Raw genomic sequence first — 22,500 nt, forward strand, 5'->3', positions numbered from 1 at the left:
TATTATCTTTTGTATGCATAATATATATATATATATATATATATATATATATATATAAAGAAGAGAGAGGAGCTCCTACATACAAATATTTATATTCATACATTCATATATTTATACGTAAGAATATACATATCTATATATATATATATACAAATCTATATATATAAATATTAGTATATTAATATTACAAGAATATAGATAAGAATGTATATATAAAGGCATTAATATTTATATCTTTATACATACATATATATAATATTCTACATTATATATTCTTATACATATATATATAACATATATATAAAGATATTAATATGTATATATACACATATATATACATATATATATATGTTTAGGGTTTAGGGTTTAGGGTTTAGGGTTAGTAATGATAACTATGGATACCTGTGCCTGCGTGTGTGTATTAGGGTTTTTATTTTGAAGTTGTTGATAATAGGATTTGAGTTTTTCGTCATTATGTTCGAATGCTTTAAGAAAGAAAATTGTTAAAAAACTGCAGACACCGAGAGCAGCCCAAGACAGCGCACGCGTTTGACCGGGCGTTCGATTAGGAAAGAAACGATAGACAGGAGGAGATGATTGCATACGACGGTGTCTATCAAACACCATCGCCTTCAATCTATTTGCCTCTAGTGCTGTTCTTCTGATGCTCCTCTTGTCGCTGCTGCTGCTCCTCTTGTCGCTGCTGCTGCTCCTCTTGTCGCTGCTGCTGCTTCTCTTGTCGCTGCTGCTGCTTCTCTTGTCGCTGCTGCTGCTCCTCTTGTTGATGCTGCTGTTGCTCCTGCTGATGCTCCTGGTGCTGCTGGTGTTGTTGTTGTTGTTGTTGTTGTTGCTGTTCGTAGTGTTGTTGGTGCTGCTGCAGAAGCAGAATGAGAGGGGGGAGGAGAAGCTAAGTTAGAGAAGATGCGAAAGCAGAAAAAGAAAAAGAAAGACAGGCGGCGAAAGCAAAGAAGTGCAGTGAGAAGCAGCTGGCGTTGACTGACACCAGAAGAAGAAAACAAATGAAAATATAAATAAAAATAAAAAGAATAAAAGAAAAAGAATAAAAGAAAAAGAATTAAAGAAAAGAAAAAGATTAGCGTTTAGCTTGCAGCGACAGAGAGGAGAAGGGAGCTTGAGATGAAGAATCCGTTTTTATGGCTGAGTTTGATGAATAAATATATAAAATAAATTAAATAATAAATTAAATATATTATATATATCAACAAATATTAAATATATTATATATATCAACAAATAAGAGGATACCATCAAAGAGCTGCGTATACACTCCAGCCCATTTGCATGCAGCTCCAAAGGCGGAAAACAGAAAATAAAGAAAATTAAAAAGGTAAAATTGTTGTAAATATACAACTAAATTAAATATTAATTTTATAAATATTTAATAATTATTATAATTATTGTTAATAATTTATTTTTTTTCTTCTTCCACGCCTATTGACTTCCTACAGGGGGCTGCTGCACCATCAGAAAAATTTTTTATTAAATATTTAAAATTTTTGTACATATTATTGAGAAATATTGAAATTTCAAAGATTAAATCAATTTATATGCTTTTGTTTGAATATCTAGTATTTATATTATCTGCATCATAATAGGATAAAGTACTTAGGGTTATAGTAAGAAGCATCATGCATGCATATGCAAGTTTTTCTTTTTCTTTAATTCACCCAATAAATGCAAATTAAAACAAGACAGAGACTCCTTAGCAGGAGGCTGAGGTGTATGGGTAGCCTTTTATGTGTACACAACAGAAAACTGTTTACATGAAATCAAATAGATATATATATTTTTGTTTATATAAAATCAAATAGGAATAACGAATGCTTAAGGGGGTTATTTGAAAAGAAGCAACAAAATTTTCTTGCTTTCTTTGCTCTAACAATATATATATATGTATATATATACACAAAAACAGTTAAAAACCTATGAAGGAGAGACAAAGGGGAGGGCAAGAAAACAAAGAGAGAAAAAACAAATAAATAAATGCAGTTAAGAAGAAACGAAAGCCTAAAGTAAGAATTTATTATTTCTGTACTTCACAAATATGTACAAATCATACACCTGTCTAAATAAAGCAATTAATAATAACTAATAATTATTATAATAATTAATAGTAATAATAATAATAAACGGTAACAAAAATAAAAATAATAATTAATAAGTAATAGTACTACTACTACTACTACTAATGATAATAATAATAACAACATACTTGTCTAGAAAATTTGTAACGCTTGATTTCTGTATAGCAGATCTAAACGTGAAGAGAGGCAGCCCCCACAACTTTTATTTATTTATTTATTTATTTGTTTGTTTGTTTATTTGTTTATTTGTATGTCCCTATTGCCTCAACAGTTACGACTAACGTTTAGCAGACTAAACGAAAAATTTTAATTAAATAAAATAAATCCAACATAAACAAAACCCTAAAATGCAGTAAATATAAAAAGATAAGGTCTGTAAAGAGAGAGAAAAGAAGCAAGAAAGAAACAAAGATAAAAAGAAAGAAAAAACAAACAGCAATTGACGAAGCAGCTCCGTCTTCTTTGCAAGAACAAAACAAACAAAACAAACAAAACAAACAAAACAAACAAAACAACAAAAACAACAACAAAATTACTTCTTAGATTTCGTCTTCGTCTTGCTGAGAGGAGATAACTCCAAAGGGAATGAATGTATGTCTTGCATAAAAGCATAAATAAATAAATAAATAAATAAATAAATAAATAAATAGCAGGCAAACAAATACACACCAAATAAATAAATAAACAAGCAAGCAAATCTGTAAACAAGCGAACAAACAAACAAACAAACAAACAAACAGATAAATAAATAAATAAATAAATAAATAAATAAATAAATAACAGCACCAGATAATAATAGCAGCACTTCAACAACACTAACAGCAGCAGCATAAAGAATATTCAATTATAAACTCTCCTTTGTCTTTCTCTCACAAGAGAGGAAGACATGTATATATATATAAGATATATAAGAAATAAGATATATATATAAATAAGATATATATAAATAAGATATATAATATAATAATGATAACGGCACCTCCTTCAACTCTAACCAAGAAAAGCGCTGACTAAAAATATAAACAGCTGCTTCAATTTGTCTTGTGTTTAAATTCCTCTTTCGCATATCGATTTATATGCTGCTGCTGCTGTTGCTGTTGCTGCTGTTGCTGCTGATGCTGCTGCTGCTGCTGTTGTTGTTCCTGCTGCTGTTGCTGCTGATGCTGCTGCTGCTGCTGTTGTTGTTCCTGCTGCTGTTGCTGCTGCTTTATTTGATTTGAGCTGCGCATGCAAAAATGAATGGAGGAGGCGTTTGAGGTGTCTGTACACCGTATATATTGCATGCGTTCCTTGAACTGTTTTCTTTTTTGAATTGTTTATTTTATTATCTTTTTTAATTGTTTATTTTATCTTATTTATTCACATCTTTGAGGGGACCTCGAACTGCACTGCTGTTTGCATTGCCTGCCCGACTCCAGCAGTTAATAGCTCAACCTCTGCTGCAAACATTTCTTCTTTAAGACTTCTAAATAGAAACGCAAGCAAAACAAATAAACAAATAACAAACAAGCTCTACAAGTTGATGCCGTTAAAAAGCATAGGAGAAAAGTAAGGGAAGAGGCATCCAACGCAGTCTTTTGCTGTTTTTTTATAATTTGCACTAAAAAAAGATAAAACAAATACAATTAATAATTTTGTCTCTTCTTTGCTGCAGCAAATGAAGTGCATGTACACCTGAAGAAGGCAGTCTTTCTTACTAAACCCACCCAAGCAAGATACACAAGAGAAACAAGGAAGAAGAAATAAAATTCATCTGCAAGCTGCCTAAACCCTCATCTATTTATTTCTATATAAATCCTCAATCCATTTGTTATATAAACCCTTAGCCTTTCTTCGCTGTAAACCCTCATCGCATTTACTAAACCCTAAACCCTTAACTTCCCTGCTGTCTAAACCCTGGATCTCTCCATATTGTAGACCCTTACCTTTTCTGTTATTTAAACCCTTAATATTTTTGTATTATAAACCCTTTGCTTCCCTCTTATCAGAACCGTTAGCCTTTTTGTATCGTAAACCCTAATATTCTTTGTTGTCTAAACCCTTACTCTCTGTGTCATTTAAACCCTTAACCTCTCTTTAATACAAACCCGTAATCTATTATTTAATATTATTATTTATTATCAACACTCAACTCACCTGTAAAGCAACTTGGTGGCTCCTCTAAAGGAGCAGCTGGCGGCGAGCGCTTGGGCCCTCTTCAGAACTTCCCCTACGGTGCAGGACAGCATACAAAGTAAATTGTTGAATTAAGGGTCTTTGTTTGCATTTTAGCGTTGCATCCGCAGCTCCTGAGCTGTGTATACAGCCCCTTAGGTGTACAAACAGCTTCTGAGGTGTCTAGGCAGCTTCTGAGGTGTCTGTACAGCTCAGAGGCATCATTTTTGTCTCTTTTTACCTTGTTCACAGACCGCATCTACTATTCTATTTTTGTAGCTTTCCGCTCCACCCCACCGCCTCGCACCTAATATTGTCGGAGTCCAGAGGCTGCGGTCTAATTTACTCTTTATTAGAGCGCACATTCCTGAACAAAGGAAGAAGAGAGCCAAGTTGTGAGTTGTTTGCTTATAGATGAGGGTCTTTATTAGACAAAGAAGAACAGCATACACACCCACAGACAGACAGACAAACGCACACAGGGCACCGTACAATTGCTGCTGCTACTGCTGCTGCTACTGCTGTTGCTACTGCTGCTGCTACTGCTGCTGCGACTGCTGTTGCTACTGCTGTTGCTACTGCTGCTGCTACTGCTGCTGCTACTGCTGCTGGCTGATATGCATGCAAAAGAACGTTCTTTAGTTTCTATTTACCTGGGGTCAAGGGCAAGCCAATATCCACTTCATTGATGCACAAATACCCGCGGCATTCGCTCATTATGCGGAAGTCGCAGGCCAAGGCAATCATAGCGCCGCCTGCAAACTGAAGAATTCTCAACGAGTAAAGGGCATGCAGAGGCAACATGCATTTAATGTGTTTACATAAACACACAATTTTAATGTTTATATCGTATATACTTCATACAAGTCGAGTAAACTCACTGCGTGACCGTTGATAGCCGCAACCAGTGGCACTGGAAATGTAAGAAGCCGACTGAGAACTGTACAAACGAAGAGCGAAAACAGAATATTCTGTGTAAACAATAAACGATTTTAAAAGTGCAATTATGAAGGGAATATGTTGTGTGCGTTCTTTATCTCATGGAAACCTCCTTGCGTTTCTGAAACAAATGCAAATAAGAAGAGAACAGAGGACAGCAAGGAGGGAAGTTCAGCTGTTTACGGCGATGAAATGAATTCAGAAGTTCTCTCGGCTTTTCCATCAAAATGTTTATGTTGAGTCCATTGCAGAAAAATTTGCCTTCTCCGCCGATTACGCAAGCAGTAGGTCCTTCTCTGGCTTCTGAATCAGAAACAGAGGGTTAAATGGAGTGTATTTCAAAGAATATATGCATAATGTGCATGCTTATTGCGTGAAGAAAAAGAAAACACTTAAAATAAACAAATCAATTACCTATTTTATCCAAGTGTTCATGCATTTTTCCAATGAAGTTGAAATCCAGTCGGTTTTCAGACGCGCCGAGATGAATTGTGAACACTCCCTCTTTTGAGGGGCCCTCCAACAGGGGATATTGCATCTTTTTATGGTGATTAAAGCACGTAAATAAGGAACAAATTTAATTTAATCGTTAAGTCAAAAAGGAAAAAACATGAAACATGCTCATTTCAACTCGAAGTTGACTGATAAGGGGGGGTTGCGGGTGTTGTCGGAGTCCCACATTGCCGTGATCTGTCCTCTGAGCTTATTCTGGGGATTCTTTGTGCAAATTTTAGTAAAATAAACATTATTTAAACAAAATAAATTGGAGGTTTGGGGGGAAATTCAAAAAAATGGGAATTCCCCCCAGGTTTCCACCGACCGGTCCAATGGTGCGTTCGCCGAGCGCGCGGCTAAGGGTTTCGGTCCTGTTGATCTGTAGCAGATTAACATGAAAAAAAACAATTTAGAGGCTCTAAAAGGAAAAAGTAAAATAAATTAAACGAGTGAAGACAAAAGAATATAAGTTGGAAGTGACGAAACCATGAAAACGAACAAATTCAATAATTTGGCTGTTATATCATCAGAGGCACAAAATAGAGTTGTTTTTTTGTGTTTTCTTCGCGTATTGTTTCAGAAATAAAAAGTGTTTTGAAATGTTTTTGTGCATTTAATAAACTTTCCATAACCTCAACACCAGATCTATCTGATTAGCAAACTCCCCTACGGTCTTGTCTAACGCCTCCTTTTGCATTTTTCGCCTTATTTTTCGTCTTAAGTCTAAGACCATCGTTTGGAATTGCTTATTACGAGGCACAGCATCTTTCATGAAGTAACTTCGCATGCACGAGCACCCCTCGCTTCCTCCTTCCCCTCTGTTTGAGAACATTTTGGGGACAACAACAGCAGCAGCCGAACAGAGACAGCCCTGGGCTACAAACGGAAGAGAAGACACGCCTTACAAACAGCAGCTGCAGCACTTTATAATGCTGTACGAACTGGTGCCTGCTTCAGGGCAACAACCCCACATGCAAGCATAATGAATAAGCTTCCCTTCCAAAAATATATAGATATAATTATGCATATATATTATATATATTGGTGCAGTCTCTCTTTCTGTGCAAACGAACGAAAGAAGAACAGCAGTGGCATCATCGACGCAAACAAAGACAATAAATTCTGCTGCAACGACAACGAAGAACAGCTCATATGGTTGTTGTGGGTTTTCAGCAGCAAACAAACAGCAGGCAGCGCAGTGTAGTCAAACATACAAATGCACACACACGTAAATGTTTGTAAAATGTAAGCAATAGTACGTATATTATATGTGTTACATATATAATTAATATATCTAATATAATATATATATATTATATGCTTTGTCGTATGACTGCATTAGGTCTTTAGATAAAAGCTAGTAGCCCTTTTGCCAGTGTCGACGCATTCGCTGTTCTTGCCGTTGCTATAGATACAAATATACATATGCATATATGCATGTGTTATATTAAAATGTACAAATCAAAGATGCACGAGAAACAGCGAATTAATGAAAAGCAACCGATGTATGGAAGCGGCAACTGACGAAGATGTTTCCACATAGACAACAATTCACAATAAAAGGCAATTCAAAACAATTGAAGAAAATTAAGACCAATTAAAGACAATTAAAATCAGTCAAAGACAATTAAAATCAATTAAAGGCAATTAAAACCAAATAAAAAGACAAAAATAAAAAAGTTTCAAACAAAGAAAAACGAAGCGGTGCGGTGTTTTGCTGCCACGCACAAATTTCTCCCTATAAAACACAACTACGAATGAAAAGAAGGATTAAGGAGGCCTCTTTATACTAATGTAGGTAAGCATAAACACTATATATATATACATATATATATATATATTGTATATACTGCTATATACTTAGAAAGCTTCTTCGCGGGTGATGCTTAGGAAATAATATTCAACAACAGAAACAACAACAGGAAAAAACAACAACACAAAGAAACACAAAGAAAGAAGCAACGCCAGAAAGAAACAGATGAAGAGCAACAGCAGCCTCCGTTATATATATATATATATATATATATATATATATATAGGGGCAGCCCCCTACTGTTATATTTCCGTTCTGATTTTTCTTTGTCGAAGTGCAATTGGTGTGGAGAGGATTCCTATAATCAGGAAATATGTTGTGTTGTCTTTTTGCTTCTTCTTATGTTTGTCTGTCTCTTTTCTTTCGTCTGTTCTACCTACTATCCCTGTGCAAAGGAAGAAGTAAGAATAATGAATACCCGCTTACGCTTGTGGTGTAGCTATAAAATGTTTTCTTATAAACGCAAGCGAGTCTTCCTAGTGCATGCACGCATACACGCATGCATGCATGCATGCAGTTGGTTCAGCAGAAAGATGCGGATTTGTATTGAGTATACAGGCGAAAAAGAATGCGTTGTTCGCAGCAAATAAATAAAAGTACTCCACATAAAGCCTATTTATTGTTAGAGAAGAGCAATCTCCTTGCAACAAGCGGAAACTCTGACGCTTAGCAGCAACAACTGCTACGATCTGTAACCTCCATTACGCTTTTTCTTTTTCTTCCTCTAAACCATGCATGCATGCATGCAATGCGTGCACAAAATGCATGCATGCATGCATGCACGGACTGCATGCACACATGCATGCATGCATGCACGCAAAAATGCATAAAAAACATGCACGCATGCAGATAGCCATGCATGCTGCAGATGCAAACGATGCATGCATTGCATGCACGCATAGATGAAACTCAACCAGGAAAACGATAATGCATGTACTGCATGCAGTACATGAATTATCGCGTGCATGTATTACTGCATGCGTGCATGCATGCATGCATACATACATACATAAAGGGCAAAGATGCGTTTCTGAGGGGTAAAAAAGCAGAAACGCATTACCGTTGGCTTCGAACTGAGAGCCTGTAATGTAATGTGTTGATGTCCTTTAAGAGATGCTGCTGCTTGTGTGTTGAAGCTGCTGCAGCAGCAGAATGCTGGTTCTGCTGCTGCAGCAGCAGCACGAGCATTATTCTGGTGCAGCAGAGTGGTGCAGAGTATTATTGCAAGTCATTGATAATCTGATAGATGGTTTCTTTTATGAAGCAAAAGGCTGCAACGTCAGCAGAACATAAGGAAAGAAGTTCTCGCCTTCAGCTCCGTCTGCGCTATCTCTCGCATAAAACCTATTGCCGAAGAGGCCTGGCGGCGTAACAAGAGCATCAAGCTCTTTATGAATTTTCTTTTCTTTGTTTTCTGATATGGGGCGTAAGAAGAAAGAAACAAAATTAGGAGGGACCCCAAACCTTAAAACAGATTCACAGAAAACACGCATTGCTTTTAGATGTACCCATGCTACAAAGATATCTGAAAAAGCTGCAAAACAAACACGACTTAGAAAAGTTTCGTGCTTTGTTTGTTCAGCCAAGACCTTCGCTCTCTGTTCCGTCATTTCTTTATATACTCCTTCGCTATAATTGAAGTCTCTCACAGTAAACTTATGTTCAGCTGCTGCCTTCTTAAAGTCATTAAGACCCTTCTTAAATAACACAACACGCCATAAGCAAACTCCTTCTTTATCTGGGGGAATGCCGAACTTCTTTGCAGAGCGCGGCACAACAAAAGGGTTTAATTTCTCGTAAGTGCTAAGCCAGTTAGCTTCTGCTTCTCCTGCAACACAAACAACTGCTGTTGTTAAGTGTTCTGTTTGTACAAAGTCTTCTTCTTCAACAACTGCTGGAGTTAACAGATCAAGCAGATCCCGCTGAGAGTAAGACAGCACATCTCGTTTGCTTGCTGCTGCATTCGCTTGCTGCCGTACTTCTTGCCACACAGCTACTTTTGCTCGAACTTCTTCATCCATTTTGTTTACAGATTGAACAATTGCCTCAATGTTTTCACGAATTGCTCGCGCCTTCGGGAACTTTGACTCATCCCACGTAAAACGGCGTATGTATTGTTCTGCTGTCAATGAATGCCTCTGCCACATGATCTTGAATTGTGCTTCAGGATCAATTTCAAGTGCTTGTCGTTCAACTCGCCGTAGTACTGCCTCCACTACGCCGTCTTGTTTCTGCAGTGTATCGACAGCACGAATGAGATCATCGAAAGAACCGAACTTCAGACTCATCGGCACATCAAACAAACCCACATCATCGCATAAAGGGGCACGAGGAAGAAGCAATGCATTGCGAACTCCCGAGTGTATAGACTCCGTTGTTTGACTCTCCCGAAGAGAACTAGCTACCAGCCAAAAGGGAGGTTTAGTCGAGCGGCCGTTTCCTCCCACCCTGCCGCTGCTGCCTCCTTCCCCTGCTCCTGCCGCCATCACGGAAACAAGCACGGAGGGATGTCGCGCCTTTTATGCAGAAAACATGCAAAAGAAAAGAATGTAAGCCGCAGCACGCAGTACAACAATACTTTGCTGCTGCAGGCTCGTCAAGAGGAACCTCCCTGCTGCATGTGTGCAGGCCCTCTCCCGTGAAATATTCCAAAATATCCCACTTAAATAAACTCGCAAGATAATACGGCTTCAACAGAAACAGCAGCAGAAACCCAAAACGAATGTCGCCGGTGTTTCCTTGCACACAGCGCCAACACTCAGAACAGAAAGCGCAGGGGCCCCCTGCCTTCTCGTAGTTCTCTGCTGAAAACACGAAGATATTTCAATAATAAAATAGCAGAAACCAAAAAAATAAAACTCTTAAGGCCCTCTACGAGAAGATCGCAACCGCAGAAACTCTTGCATGCGCAGCAGCCGCTTCGGTAGCGGACCGCAAACTTGCAATGGCCATACACTCCAAAGTTGAATCTGCTCTATAAGGTGAAAACAAAAGCAAAATATCTTTTCCCGATGCATGCACTTGAAATAAGAAAACACTATTCATTTTTTTTTCATGAACAACACAGTCACTGTACGCCGGCCCAGCACGCACACTATAGCGTGTTTTGTGTGTCATGTTTGGGGAGAGAAGTACTTCAATATAATGAATAAATATTATAAATATATAGCATACTCCACAGGATATCATTGACGAATATATTTATCGTTCCACGCACGCCTCCTATGTAATTTTTTCTACTTGTATAGCAATTGTGTAGCAATTATCTACGGTGTTACTGCATGCACCCATAGGGGGCTTGGAGGGGCCTGCATGTGTTGCCTTACAACACAATAGTTATGCCAGGGAGTGCTGCAACGAATGAGAGGCCGCCTACTCGCCGCACCATCGGCTCCGGGACAGCTGCACATAGGTTGCCAGGAGAACAGAGAGGAGGTCAGCTGTTTCTTAGAAGCACGTATATTAAACAGTTACAGATTACTGAAGCTCACGACCGCCCTCACATAAGGTCGAGGTTTATCGCTAGATTGGGGTGTACTGTATTGCCGAGAGCCGCAGTATCTCCTTGTGTCTCATCGAGGATGTCGATTGACAGTGCAACTGCGGCACGGGCTCAACTACACTTTTTAATTGCAGCTTATGAGTGTTGTCATGAGGGTCCTCTATCTTAGCAGATGAGATTCGTATGCTGTAGTATATTCAAGAGATTCTATATGAAAATCCCCAGAACGCTGCTGAGCTCTCCTTAAGTCTGAAGGTGACTCGTGCACAGCGCTCCAAGAGCCTCAGGCTGCTGCGCAGACGAGCACGCTCAGCATTATTTGCACTGCGCCTTGCTGCAGTTCCTCCTGGAAGGCAACCCTAAATGCAACAGTAATCATGGCATAATTTGAAGCTGTATTACCACTGTAAAGAAATGCCAGACATTTCCTTGACTTCCAGTATCCACATTAGACGTGAGTACATATTAGTGAACCCACCTCAGAGCATTCTTCAACTGCCACTCATTCTTTACTCAAGCAGCAGGCGCACTAACCCAGATCCGCTCGGGGGTCGGGATACTTTGCAAACTGCAGGGTTCGACAGTATTCTGCGACCTTTGGTGCTAACGTTTCAGAAAAGCGAAGGCACCTTCCTAGGGAGAGAGAGGCACACCATGGGCAGCACAAGGAAGTAGCTACAATTTCCACGGTTAGCCTGGCTCCTGATCCTTTGACCGTTGATGCATGATAGTACATTTCATGCAAATATTCTGTACGGATCGAAGCTGGAACGTATAATTGGGGGAGGGGGCTCTGTGCTGCGACAGGAGATTGGCATCAACACTGCAGGCCTTAACCTGTCGTTCGTTGTTCAGGTTGGCGTCTTGCCAAGCTGAGCAACGAACGGCAGCTACCCACGCACAGCTGCATGCGTATATAAGGAGTAAGAATAACGCAGTTTTGTGAGGGAAAAGGAATCATCGCATATAAGTGGAGCTGCGACACTAAAAGGTGTCCCTGTGAAGTAGTTTTGTGTGAGACTGCAAAGCCACCGAATAGCTCTCTCATTCCTTCTTGTAGTCTTTAAAGCACTTCGCCGGATGCCTCAGAGGTTGTTGATCTTTTTGAACAACGAAATCACTGCCATATGATTAATGCTGGAGCATCTTTATTCCCCATTAGACCGCGTAGAACTCCTTTTCACGTGTCAGGTATTCTGCTCTCTTCTCCTCAGACACCGCGAGTAGGAGGCAATTTTCTGGTATTTTCGCTAGCCTTCAGCCTGCTGAGAAACAATAACCCCAAGTGCTGTGCTACTGGTACCGGTTTGTTTCTTCGAAGCATTTCTCGAAATCAGGGAGTGCGATAACTGGAGGCGATGTCAGGTGACTGCAGAAGTTTCTGGCACCTTCTTCGATCTCCATGTAAATAAGTTGCTCTTCCTCCTTGAGCAGATCCGGTAGATAGCTGGCAATGATGGCAGTGTGATGCGCGGTTCCAGGGGTTCTTCTTAACTTCCGTGCGACTGTACGGAGACTTGCCCCGAAATGGCTTGTATGACTGCTGTATCTGGCTTGACTGATCCTGCAGAAATACAATGCACTAGGAACCTCAGTCTTCACATGAAACCTCATACACTTTCGCGCTTCAAAGACCCACTGCTTGGCTCTTAGCATCTACAAAGCATGCAACAGGCGCTGCAAGCTCCTTTTCTGCGGCGCATCAGGTAGCTCCTCTGCATTGCGTAGGAACATCCTTGCTCCTTTTTCCTTGAGACACTGACACTGATTCCACTACTTTTACCGTAGAGAATACAAGTGCTGTTGGGAACGCTGAGAGGCGGCTTTCTCATTGTTTCCTGACATATCGAGATAGTTAGCTTCATACGGTGCCTGCGTGTCTTCCCTCCACTCAACCACCCAAGGCGTAACTAGGATTATCTCATGGCGAACTCTTCACTTAAGAAGTCCCGCATCATAGTAATGCGGAATGCCTCTGGATCGACCTCTCACTTTGCTCTTATAGCTCTACCGTTCCTCATGTGTTGTCTGCCATCGGCGAAGACTGCACGAGAATCCATATAAAGAGATTAGCAAGTAAAGCGAATTAATAGCCAACTGACAAGCAACTAGTCAACATTTCAGTTTACTTCCAATACTGTACATGTTGAAAATATAGACTATTTTTTTAAGTCTTTCGGCAAAGATATTGAAAATATTCAAAGACTTTTCCTTCCCCTTTTCCGCAAAGCGCCTTCGCGAATTCAGTTTCTTTTTTGCAGCAGGTCGCCTACATCTGGAAATGGTTTTAGATGCTCGCACCTGCCCCAATGAAGTATGCAGCTCTACCAGTGTAGCGAGAGTGCTCGATCATAGCCGAAAACCATTGTTTGCTGCAGTGAAACCAGCCTTAGAATAATATCTTTTCCCATAGCAACTGGCCTGTCTTCCCACTCTCCATGTGCCTTGGGCACAGTCAGTGAAGGGAAAGTGGAAAGAGGAGGCTGTCTGCCATGAGCTCCAGTACTGCAGCATGTTCCAATCAAAGTAGATACGAAGTAGAGGCATGCATTTCCCCTTGCGCACAGGTTGGAGATTGAGCGCCGACTAAGTGTTTAACAGGTGTATACAGTGTTAATGCATGTAGCAAACGGGGCTTGGCCGTGCTTACATGCGGGGTTCTCCTGGCATATTAGATGGGGCAGAGTCAACTGCCGGCTACGATAGGCCTCCTCTCCGCAACAGCTGCAGGCGCTGGGCTCATCATGCTTGGGATGCGTGGGGACTGGAGATGTTACAAGCAGTTTTTGATTAGCGAATATCCTATGTGCCTGACTTTACTGCAGCTTTTGACGGTCCATAGCTAAGAGGTAGGCCCCGAACGAAGCTCCGTCCCGTGCAAATAGATACAGCTGCAGCTGGTGCTGCAGAGCACCCCCACGTGCAGGTGAACCGAAGCCCTCTGTACTACATGCACAAAAGCTGCACCCACGTCTTAAAAGCATTATTTTTCTTTAGTAGCTACTCTGCAGGCTTGCAGACATGAATGTATGTACTTTACAGAGAGCACAATAGCTTATTCTGCAGGGTGTCTGTGCATAGTAGGAGTGGAAGGAATAATGAAATATTCACTGCCTTCGCGAGTTCTTATTTTAAAGCTTTAGACTCTGTTAAAGCTCTTAACAACCCCGTTTAAAGGCTTATTAAACTCTCTATGAAGCCGCTGCTCTGCAGGAAGCAGAGGAGCGCTGCGGGGGGGGGGAGCGGCGCAAGTCTATTTTCTGGTAAATAACGAAAAGATGGGCAGCTTAGGTGTCTATAAATTGAAATAATAGAAAAAATAGATAAATTTGAATAAAAAACGAAGTAAATTAATTCTAAGAGCACCGCAGCCACGTACGAAAAAGCTGCTGCTGCGCAGGCAAGCTAGGGTGGGCTGCTCAAAGGTTTGTACGCAGCATAGGCAGCAACAAAAGAATGTCAATAATATGTCTCAATAAAGATTAGGGATAATTAAGAAGAATTGAACAAAAGAAAAGCCAATAAGCCCCCCTACTGGCAGCAGCACGGCAGCAGCAGCAGCAGCAGCGGCGGTAGTAAGTAGTAGTAACTGCAGCAGCGGCTGCTGCTGCTGCTGCTGCTGCTGCTGTTGCTGTTGTTTACATGATGATGTAGGGCACGTTGTGTTTGGAATCTGGTTTGCGTGTGTCGCTTGCTGTTGGTGGCGGTGTATGGCTAGAAGTAATTGCGTCTGTCTTGTTGAAAAGCAATTATATTTACCTTGTACGTGCTGCTTGCTTTGAAGAGAGCTTTCTTCTTTGTGTCGGGCCCCCTCCCCACTGCTGCAGAGGAGTACTGCGACGAGAAGAAAGGCTTGAGAGTTCTTCTCCTTTCTTATTCTTTACTATTTATTTCTTCTATTACCTTCAGGTGCGTGTTGTCTGCTCTGCTGTGCTGCTTGGCGCCTCCTTTGCAACGTCATGGTCTACTGCTGGTGCATGCTTGCTCTTGCTGCTTGTTGAGGCCCGCGTTGTTGTTGTTGCTGCTGCTGCTGCTGCTGCTAAGTTGTGCTCTTCTCTTCTCGTCTTTCTTCGTCTCCTGCTGCCCCCTTCGCCGCTTTCGTCTTCGCTTCGCTTTGTACGCCCCGGCGTGTTGTGTAAATACTAACAACAATCATGAACACTTCATCTGCAGCAGGGGGTCCAGCGGAAGCAGCCCCCGCGAAGTACATCCCCCCACATCTCCGTCGCCAGCAGCAGCAGCAGCAGCAGCAGCAACAGCAGCAGCAGGGACCAGGAGCTTCAGCAGCAGCATCCGCAAGCTCCCCCGTTGGCTCTGTGGGTGGCGGTTATCCTTCCTATCCTTCTGCAGGAGGAAGCACTGGAGGGGGCGCCTGCACAGGGGCCCCTCGTATGGGTTCAGGGGCTCTAGGTGCTGTGAATGGACGGCGAAACCTGCAGGGGGCTTCTCCTGAAGGCCGCAGTCGCTTTAGTTGTTTAGCTGAGCGGCCTTCTCCTGTGAACGACTTCAATAGAGGGCCGCATGCAGACGCAAGAGGGGGAGGTGGAGGGGCCCCTCCTGAAGGGCACAGCAGCAGCAGTTCTCGTGGAGGCGGTGGTGCGGGTTCAGGCAGCAGCAGCAGCAGCAACTGGGGCGGAGGAGCGGGGAGGCCCCCTCGAGCCAGTCAGACAGGAACAGGGTGGGATGTAAGGGATGGGCGATCTTATAGACCTGAGAGAGCCGACGATGTGTTTAGCCCCGAAAAACAACAGAGTACTGGTATTAAGTTTGATGCTTATGATAAAGTGCCTGTGGAGTTAAAGGGGAGAGGGTCTGAGAAGATATTACCGGTAGAGTCTTTTGAAGAGGTTGGATGCAAGTTCTCACCTCTTTTAATGGAGAACGTTGCGAGGGTTAATTATAGCCGCCCAACTCCTATTCAGAAGAACTCTATTCCTACTATTCTAGCGGGAAGAGATCTTATGGCTTGTGCACAAACAGGCTCAGGCAAGACAGCAGCATTCTTATATCCTATAATAGCTCAAATGCTACAGACGGGTCCCCCAGCTCTCCCAGCTAGCGAAAGGGGTTCAACTAGTGCATACAGGAGAAGCGTCTTCCCTGTTTGTCTTGTTCTCTCTCCCACCCGAGAACTTGCAATGCAAATCTATCAAGAGGCACGCAAGTTCCAGTTTGGTACGGGTATTCGAACCGTTCCTGTCTATGGAGGGTCTCAGATTAAGCGGCAACTCATGGATTTAGACGCAGGCTGTGATATTTGCGTAGCAACACCAGGGCGTCTTGCTGATGTTCTTGAGAGGCGCAAGGTAGGCAGGCTTCCGTCCACTATTAAAGGGAGGGAGGGGGAGGGGTGAATAGAAGAAGTTTCTCTCTTCTTCGTGTCTTCATGGCTGTTGTACGGGTATTATAGGGAGGGAAGAAAGGGGAATAGAGAATGCTTTTTATTCTTTCGTCTTCATCGTTGTTCTTGAGGCGGCTTCTTACATAGTATTCATATTTGCTTGATATCATCGTACTGTTCCGGCTCCTTTGGTTGAGAGTTGAATATATATATATATATATATATATATACATAATTTATTTATATCTTTCTGTGTATTTTTTGACCGTTGTCTCTCTATAACGCGGCATGATATGACTGTTTCGTTGGTATGATTTCTCAGTTTGAGTTTCGTATGTTTTGATATCACTAACTGTTTTATTTAGTGCATATATTTTGGATATTATTGGTATTTGCTACGTTGGGGTGTATGCGGAGGTGTCGATTTCGTGCGTGTGTTTGCATGTATGTTTGTTTGTTTGTGTATTATGCGGGTATTCAGATTCGTCTTGCATTGGTGCGTTACTTGGTACTGGATGAAGCGGATAGAATGCTGGATATGGGTTTTTTGCCTCAAATAAAGTCAATAGTTGACGATTTCGACTTACCGCCTTGCCCTTCACCAGGCAGTGTTTCGGAAGAAGGAGCTGGAAGGGGGAGGCAGACGATCATGTTTTCTGCAACATTTCCGAAGGAGATTCAAATGCTAGCGAAGGATTTCATGCATGATTATATTTATTTAGCTGTTGGCCGCGTGGGCAGCACAAATGAATTTATTCGACAGCGACTATTGTACGCGGATGAAGATCAGAAGATAAAGTTGTTGGTAAATCTATTGCGGGAATCGGAAAAGGGTTTAGTAATAGTTTTTGTTGAGACGAAGAAGAAAGCAGACATGATTGAAGATTACCTTTTAAACGAAACCTTCCCAGCTATTTCTATTCATGGAGATAGAACACAAGAAGAACGCGAAGATGCACTAAGACATTTCAAGTCAGGACATAGGCCGATCTTAGTAGCCACCGATGTAGCGGCCCGCGGCCTTGATATCTCAAATGTTAAACATGTCATTAACTACGACTTACCTTCAAACATCGACGACTACGTACACCGCATAGGTCGTACAGGCCGTGCGGGAAACCTCGGCTTAGCTACATCCTTTGTCAATGAACAGAACAGACCTATTCTCAGAGATTTGCTGCATCTTTTAGAAGAGGCAAATCAGGAAATACCAGGGTTTCTACACCCCCTCGTCGTATCCTGCACCTCTTCCTCGTTGCGGCTTGGCGGCCGGGGAGGCTTCGGTCGCATGGCTAGCAGCAGCAGCAGCAGCAGATTCGGTGGAGGCGCAGGCGGCTCATTCAGCCGCACCTCTGCTCCTTCAGGTTCTTACTCCATTGGCGGAGGAGGCCGCATGACAGGGGCTTCAGATTGGCGATCAGAGGCCACAGGCAGACCTACTGGCTTCTCAGCAGGCATTGGGTTTGCTGCTGAACGCACCGGGCCTGCGCGGGACGCGTGGTAGCTGCATGCATGCTGCATGCATGCATGCATTCATGCATGCATACAGACATGCATGCATGCATATGTACAAACATGCATGCATGCATGCATGCATGTGTGCATGCAGACAGACAGATCGGGGTGGGCTATGTTAAACCTTTATAATATTTGCAATATCATCGTCAGCCCTTAGGAGCTCAGGAGGCGCGAGTTGTTCATTGCCTCCCTGAGACTCTTGCGTCTCTGTCTCTGTTGCTTTGTTTTGCTTGCCTTGGCGAGGAAGAAGAAGACTGTCTACATCTGTGCTAGTCAAATAATTATGTGTGCCATTACTTCGGCATCCTTCTTCTTTCCTCCTATCGTTGTTCGTCTGCATGCATAGAGCACTATTATAAAGATATATAATATATATATATATATGCATAATTATGTAGGGCACAGACACGCACAGATAACTGCCATTAGCGAGGAACGGCACAGATATATTCCTTAGGCTCTTGTCGTAGAAGGTGTGGGCGGTTGCAGCAGCAGCAACAGCAGCAGCAACAGTAGCAGCAACAGCAGCAGTTGGAGGTTGGGGAGAGGAGATGAAATAGAAGCAGCAATAAAGCGCTGCAGACTATATTAGTGATGTTTGTTTTGCTGCTGCAGATGCGAATGCTGCATCACGAAGTAGAAATTAATTTAATAATTTTAGCAGCCACAGCGCAGCACAAGATGATGAGCTCAGCAGCAGCAGCAGCAGCAGAACTTAAGAAATGCTGCTCCGGCAATTAATATTATCTTGAATTAATGCATATTTGCTGCTGTTCATTTGCTGGTACTCCCCTGACTACCTGCTGGAGGACCTCCATACACAACTGCATGCAAACAGCTGCGATGTATTTTTTGTCTCTTCCTCGCGTCTGTTCTTCTTCTTTAAGTACTATATTTCTTTTATCCCTGTGTAAAAATGTATATTCTATATAATGTATATATATATATATACATATATGTACGTACATATGTACATATTTATAAAGATATATAATATATATATATATATATATATTTGTCTCAAGGTTTGAAGCAGGGACAGCCGCTTGCCATTAGTTTTTTCGGCTAATATCCTGATAATAATGATAAGTTATTTGTTCGATTATTTCAATAAATAAATGCGCTGTAAATAAAGAAGAAATACTTCTGCTGCTGCGCCTCCTGGTGCTAAACAGCACCAGCAAAGAAAACAATAAAAACCCAGCAGTAAAACGCATTAAAAGAATAGACAAGCGCTCTTGTATTACATTTCTAAACCCTAAACCCTAAACCCTAAGCTAATTGAAGAAAAGCGTTTGCCGAGTCGGAGGCATTTGCAAGCCCCACCAGAAACATCAAGGAGACAAGCTGCATGCAGATATAACATTTTATAAGAACATTTGTGCAGACAAACAACAGCAAACAAACAAACGGCAGCAACACACAAACAGTAGCAAATATACAAACAGCAACAAACACGCAAATATTATATATATTCATCTATATATATAATGTGAATATATATTTAATATTTGTACTGTGTACATTATAGATATATATGTACATACATATGTGTATTATAATATATATATATATATATACATATATATATATATATATATATATATGTAAACCTATATGTATATGCAGATGTACACAGTAAGCAGTGTAGTAGGTTTGCATGCGGCATCTCAAATCTTTTCTTTTTTTGTTTATCTCTTTGCGACTACTTCCTACAGTTGAAGCCAAGGTGGAGGCAATACAGCCTTTTGACGTTATCTTCCAACAGGGACTCCAATAATCCTTATAAACTGTATTTCTATAGCAAGAAACCCATGCATGCATGCATGCATGCATCTCTGTATGCTTGCTGAAGAAGGAAAGGGAAGCGCTTAAGGTTTGCATGCATCTGTATGGGATCTCATTGTGTTGTCTATGTCGTATTTACCGTGTATCTTCGCCTGTTTCTTTATCATATAATTACTGTTATTATTAATTACTACTATCTGTTATTATTACTTATTTTGTTCTTATCTATCTTTTTATCTTCATCTTTATTGTTATCTCGTATATTATCCTCGTAATAGAGGGTGTTGGTGCTTAGATCAGCAAATGGCTTCGTTTTGCTACAAAATTACTTCTATGTGCAGCAGGAGCTGCAGCGGCTGTAGCTGTATTTGCTGTTTACTGCTGCAGCAGTTTCGTGCAGCAGCAGAAGCAGCAGCAGCAGCAGCAGCAGCAGCAGTTTCTCTTGTGGGCTGTTCCCACAGCCACAGGCAGTCGAGACCCCTCTCGGCGCATGCAGTTGCACTTATTGATTTCTGCGAAAATTTTTAGTTTCTATCTCTCAACACCACCAAAAAAATATATTAATAATTAGGTTTAATTAATTTACAGAGAAGACAAAGCGAGTATTGTATATACAGGTTGCTGAGAGCAGAGCGCAGCAGCATTGAAGATCTTTCGGCATTGTGTAAAGGGAGAGATTCTCCACTGATATAATAGAATAAATTAACATAAGAAATAAAAAACAACATAAAAAATAGGAAATAATTATACATTTATTTTGAGGAAGAGTAAGAAAACAAACAAACGCTGCAACAGGTCGAGCAAGCCCCGAAAATAGCTGCATGCAGCGTGTAGTAGGCACTCCAACAGGCCGAGGAAAATCTCAATGAAAGTATTTAAAATATTCATTTTAAACTTTTAATTCTATTTTTCTTCTTATTAAGGGAGTTTTAATACAGGGAGTCTCCAGCAGCAGCAGCAGGGGCCCCCATGGCTTGCATACATTCTTTTGCTGTTCATGCTTCCGTCTTCTTTTTCGTTTGTTTGCATTTATTGTAAAAGTTGAAATCATTTTGAAGTTATTATTATAATTCAACTGATAATTCTTGAGGGTTGGCGCTGCTAGAAGAGGAACTCCCCTGGCTGCTGCAGCAGCAGCACGGCAGCACTGCAACACCAGAGGAGGAGGAACCCTTTGGCAGCAGCTGCAGCAGCAGCAGCAGCTGCAGCAGCAGCAGCAGCAGCAGCGGCAGCGGCAGCAGCAGCAGATACAATGGCGGGCATGATGCTGATAGTCTTTTGCCTTGTTTGTTTTCTTCCCCTGTATGCATGGGGGGCCCCCCCCTCTCGTTCTGGGGGGCCCCCAGGATCACCTCGCGCTGCTCTTGCTAATAGCAACCCAGATATATCTAGTTTGCTGGTGTTAGACATATCAGACGTGGAAGCAGCAGCAGCAGCAGCAGCACTGTTCGAAGATGATATTGAAGACACACTCCCTCACGATTTAGATATGTATGAGAACCATGCTGACAGCATCCCAGGAGCTCCTTCTCAACTTCCTGAATCTGATATTCCTACTTCTTCAATATCTGGGGGCGCCCAATTGCCTTCTCAAGCTGCAGAAACCGCAAAAGATACGGGGGCAGCAGACTCTACCGCTGCTAGACTACCTGCTGCTTCTGTCTCTTCTGATGCAGCTAGAGGGCCTCCTCCACCTGCTTATCCTACTTCTAGTCTTCCTACTGCAGCTAAAGGAGCAGCAGCAGGAGGAGGAGGAGGAATTGCTGCTTCTGGTGCTGCTGGTGGTGTTGCTGCTGGTGCTGCTGCGGCTACTGAAGGGGGCCCTCTCGGTAGGCATAGAGGAAGCCTGCGTCTGCTGTCTTTTACTGATGCTCATAAACATTTTTGTGCAGCATTAAGAAGCCCCAGTATACCCTGGCGTTATAGATGGATAACTGGTCGTCTAGGAAATACTTTAAAGAGGCCTAATGATGAGCTTCTTAGCGCCTTTCAAGCAGCTTTACTGCAAGCAGGGACTCATGGTATTTATTGTTTAACCGAGCTTCGCCGTTTAAGATCTATAGATAAGGGTAAGACAAAGCCTCGACCAGATGAGCTTCCGTACTTAAAGACAAAGATTATTACTTGTATTGCTCCTATTAAAGAAGTTGCAGACCTAGCGAGGCAACAGCTAGGGCCCCAGCTAATCAACAGAGGCCCTCAATCAGGTGGAGATAGAGCAGCAGCTTTTCTTGTTTATCTTTCTGAAGCAGCAACAGCAACAGAGAGAAACTTCGTAGATTTAATTGATTTCTATCAAGCTCTCTTTGATAAGGCGCCTCGCCATGTTGTTGATCATCTTAGACAAAGAAGAGACGCAGCAAAATCTGAGTATGAAAATGCTAAGCGACGCATGCGCACCGAAGCAAAATACCTAGAAGAAAGAAAAATGGTGCCCGTTTTCATGCCTCTCTTCTAAATGCATGCATGCATGCATGCATGCGTGCATGCGCGCATTATATATATATATATATATAATATATATATATAATTTATTTATATTCGTATGTATATATAGATATATATTTTGGTGTATATATACATATACATATACGCATATATATAATATATATATATATAATATATATATATATATATATAATGGTGTATATATACATATATATTCGTATATATATACATATGAATCCATATATATATTTATGTTTAGATACATATATTCATAGTTATGCATATCTGTATATATATACGTATGTGATATATATAAATATATATATTACTATAAATATATAAATATATATGTATATGTATATATATATGTATGCGTTTGTTTATTTACGTATCTACA

The 22,500-nt window shown here is 41.3% G+C and overlaps 4 protein-coding genes across 4 annotated transcripts; 2 read left to right on the forward strand and 2 right to left on the reverse strand.

The window, feature by feature from the left end:
• Positions 1-3,136: 3,136 nt before the first annotated feature.
• Positions 3,137-5,736, reverse strand: EAH_00023540 (enoyl-CoA hydratase/isomerase family protein, putative; the record flags this gene model as incomplete). The annotated part of the gene is made up of 7 exons (XM_013396825.1): positions 3,137-3,326; positions 3,469-3,570; positions 4,242-4,314; positions 4,501-4,626; positions 4,913-5,021; positions 5,141-5,199; positions 5,613-5,736. 7 exons carry the CDS (start codon positions 5,734-5,736, stop codon positions 3,137-3,139), a joined length of 783 nt encoding a protein of 260 aa, XP_013252279.1.
• A 3,026-nt stretch (positions 5,737-8,762) lies between these two features.
• On the reverse strand, positions 8,763-9,992 carry EAH_00023550 (vacuolar ATP synthase subunit c, putative; the record flags this gene model as incomplete). Its single annotated transcript, XM_013396826.1, has 1 exon — positions 8,763-9,992. The coding sequence occupies one exon, from the start codon at positions 9,990-9,992 to the stop codon at positions 8,763-8,765; it is 1,230 nt and encodes a 409-aa protein (XP_013252280.1).
• A 5,170-nt stretch (positions 9,993-15,162) lies between these two features.
• Positions 15,163-17,853, forward strand: EAH_00023560 (ATP-dependent RNA helicase, putative; the record flags this gene model as incomplete). Its single annotated transcript, XM_013396827.1, has 2 exons — positions 15,163-16,314; positions 16,831-17,853. The coding sequence occupies 2 exons, from the start codon at positions 15,163-15,165 to the stop codon at positions 17,851-17,853; spliced, it is 2,175 nt and encodes a 724-aa protein (XP_013252281.1).
• Positions 17,854-20,919: 3,066 nt separating this feature from the next.
• EAH_00023570 (hypothetical protein, conserved) lies at positions 20,920-22,113 on the forward strand (the record flags this gene model as incomplete). The annotated part of the gene is made up of 1 exon (XM_013396828.1): positions 20,920-22,113. The coding sequence occupies one exon, from the start codon at positions 20,920-20,922 to the stop codon at positions 22,111-22,113; it is 1,194 nt and encodes a 397-aa protein (XP_013252282.1).
• Between the last annotated feature and the right edge of the window lie 387 nt (positions 22,114-22,500).

This window comes from Eimeria acervulina, genomic scaffold (assembly GCF_000499425.1).
Source record: "Eimeria acervulina Houghton genomic scaffold, Eah_scaff181, whole genome shotgun sequence".
Classification (NCBI taxonomy): domain Eukaryota; phylum Apicomplexa; class Conoidasida; order Eucoccidiorida; family Eimeriidae; genus Eimeria; species Eimeria acervulina.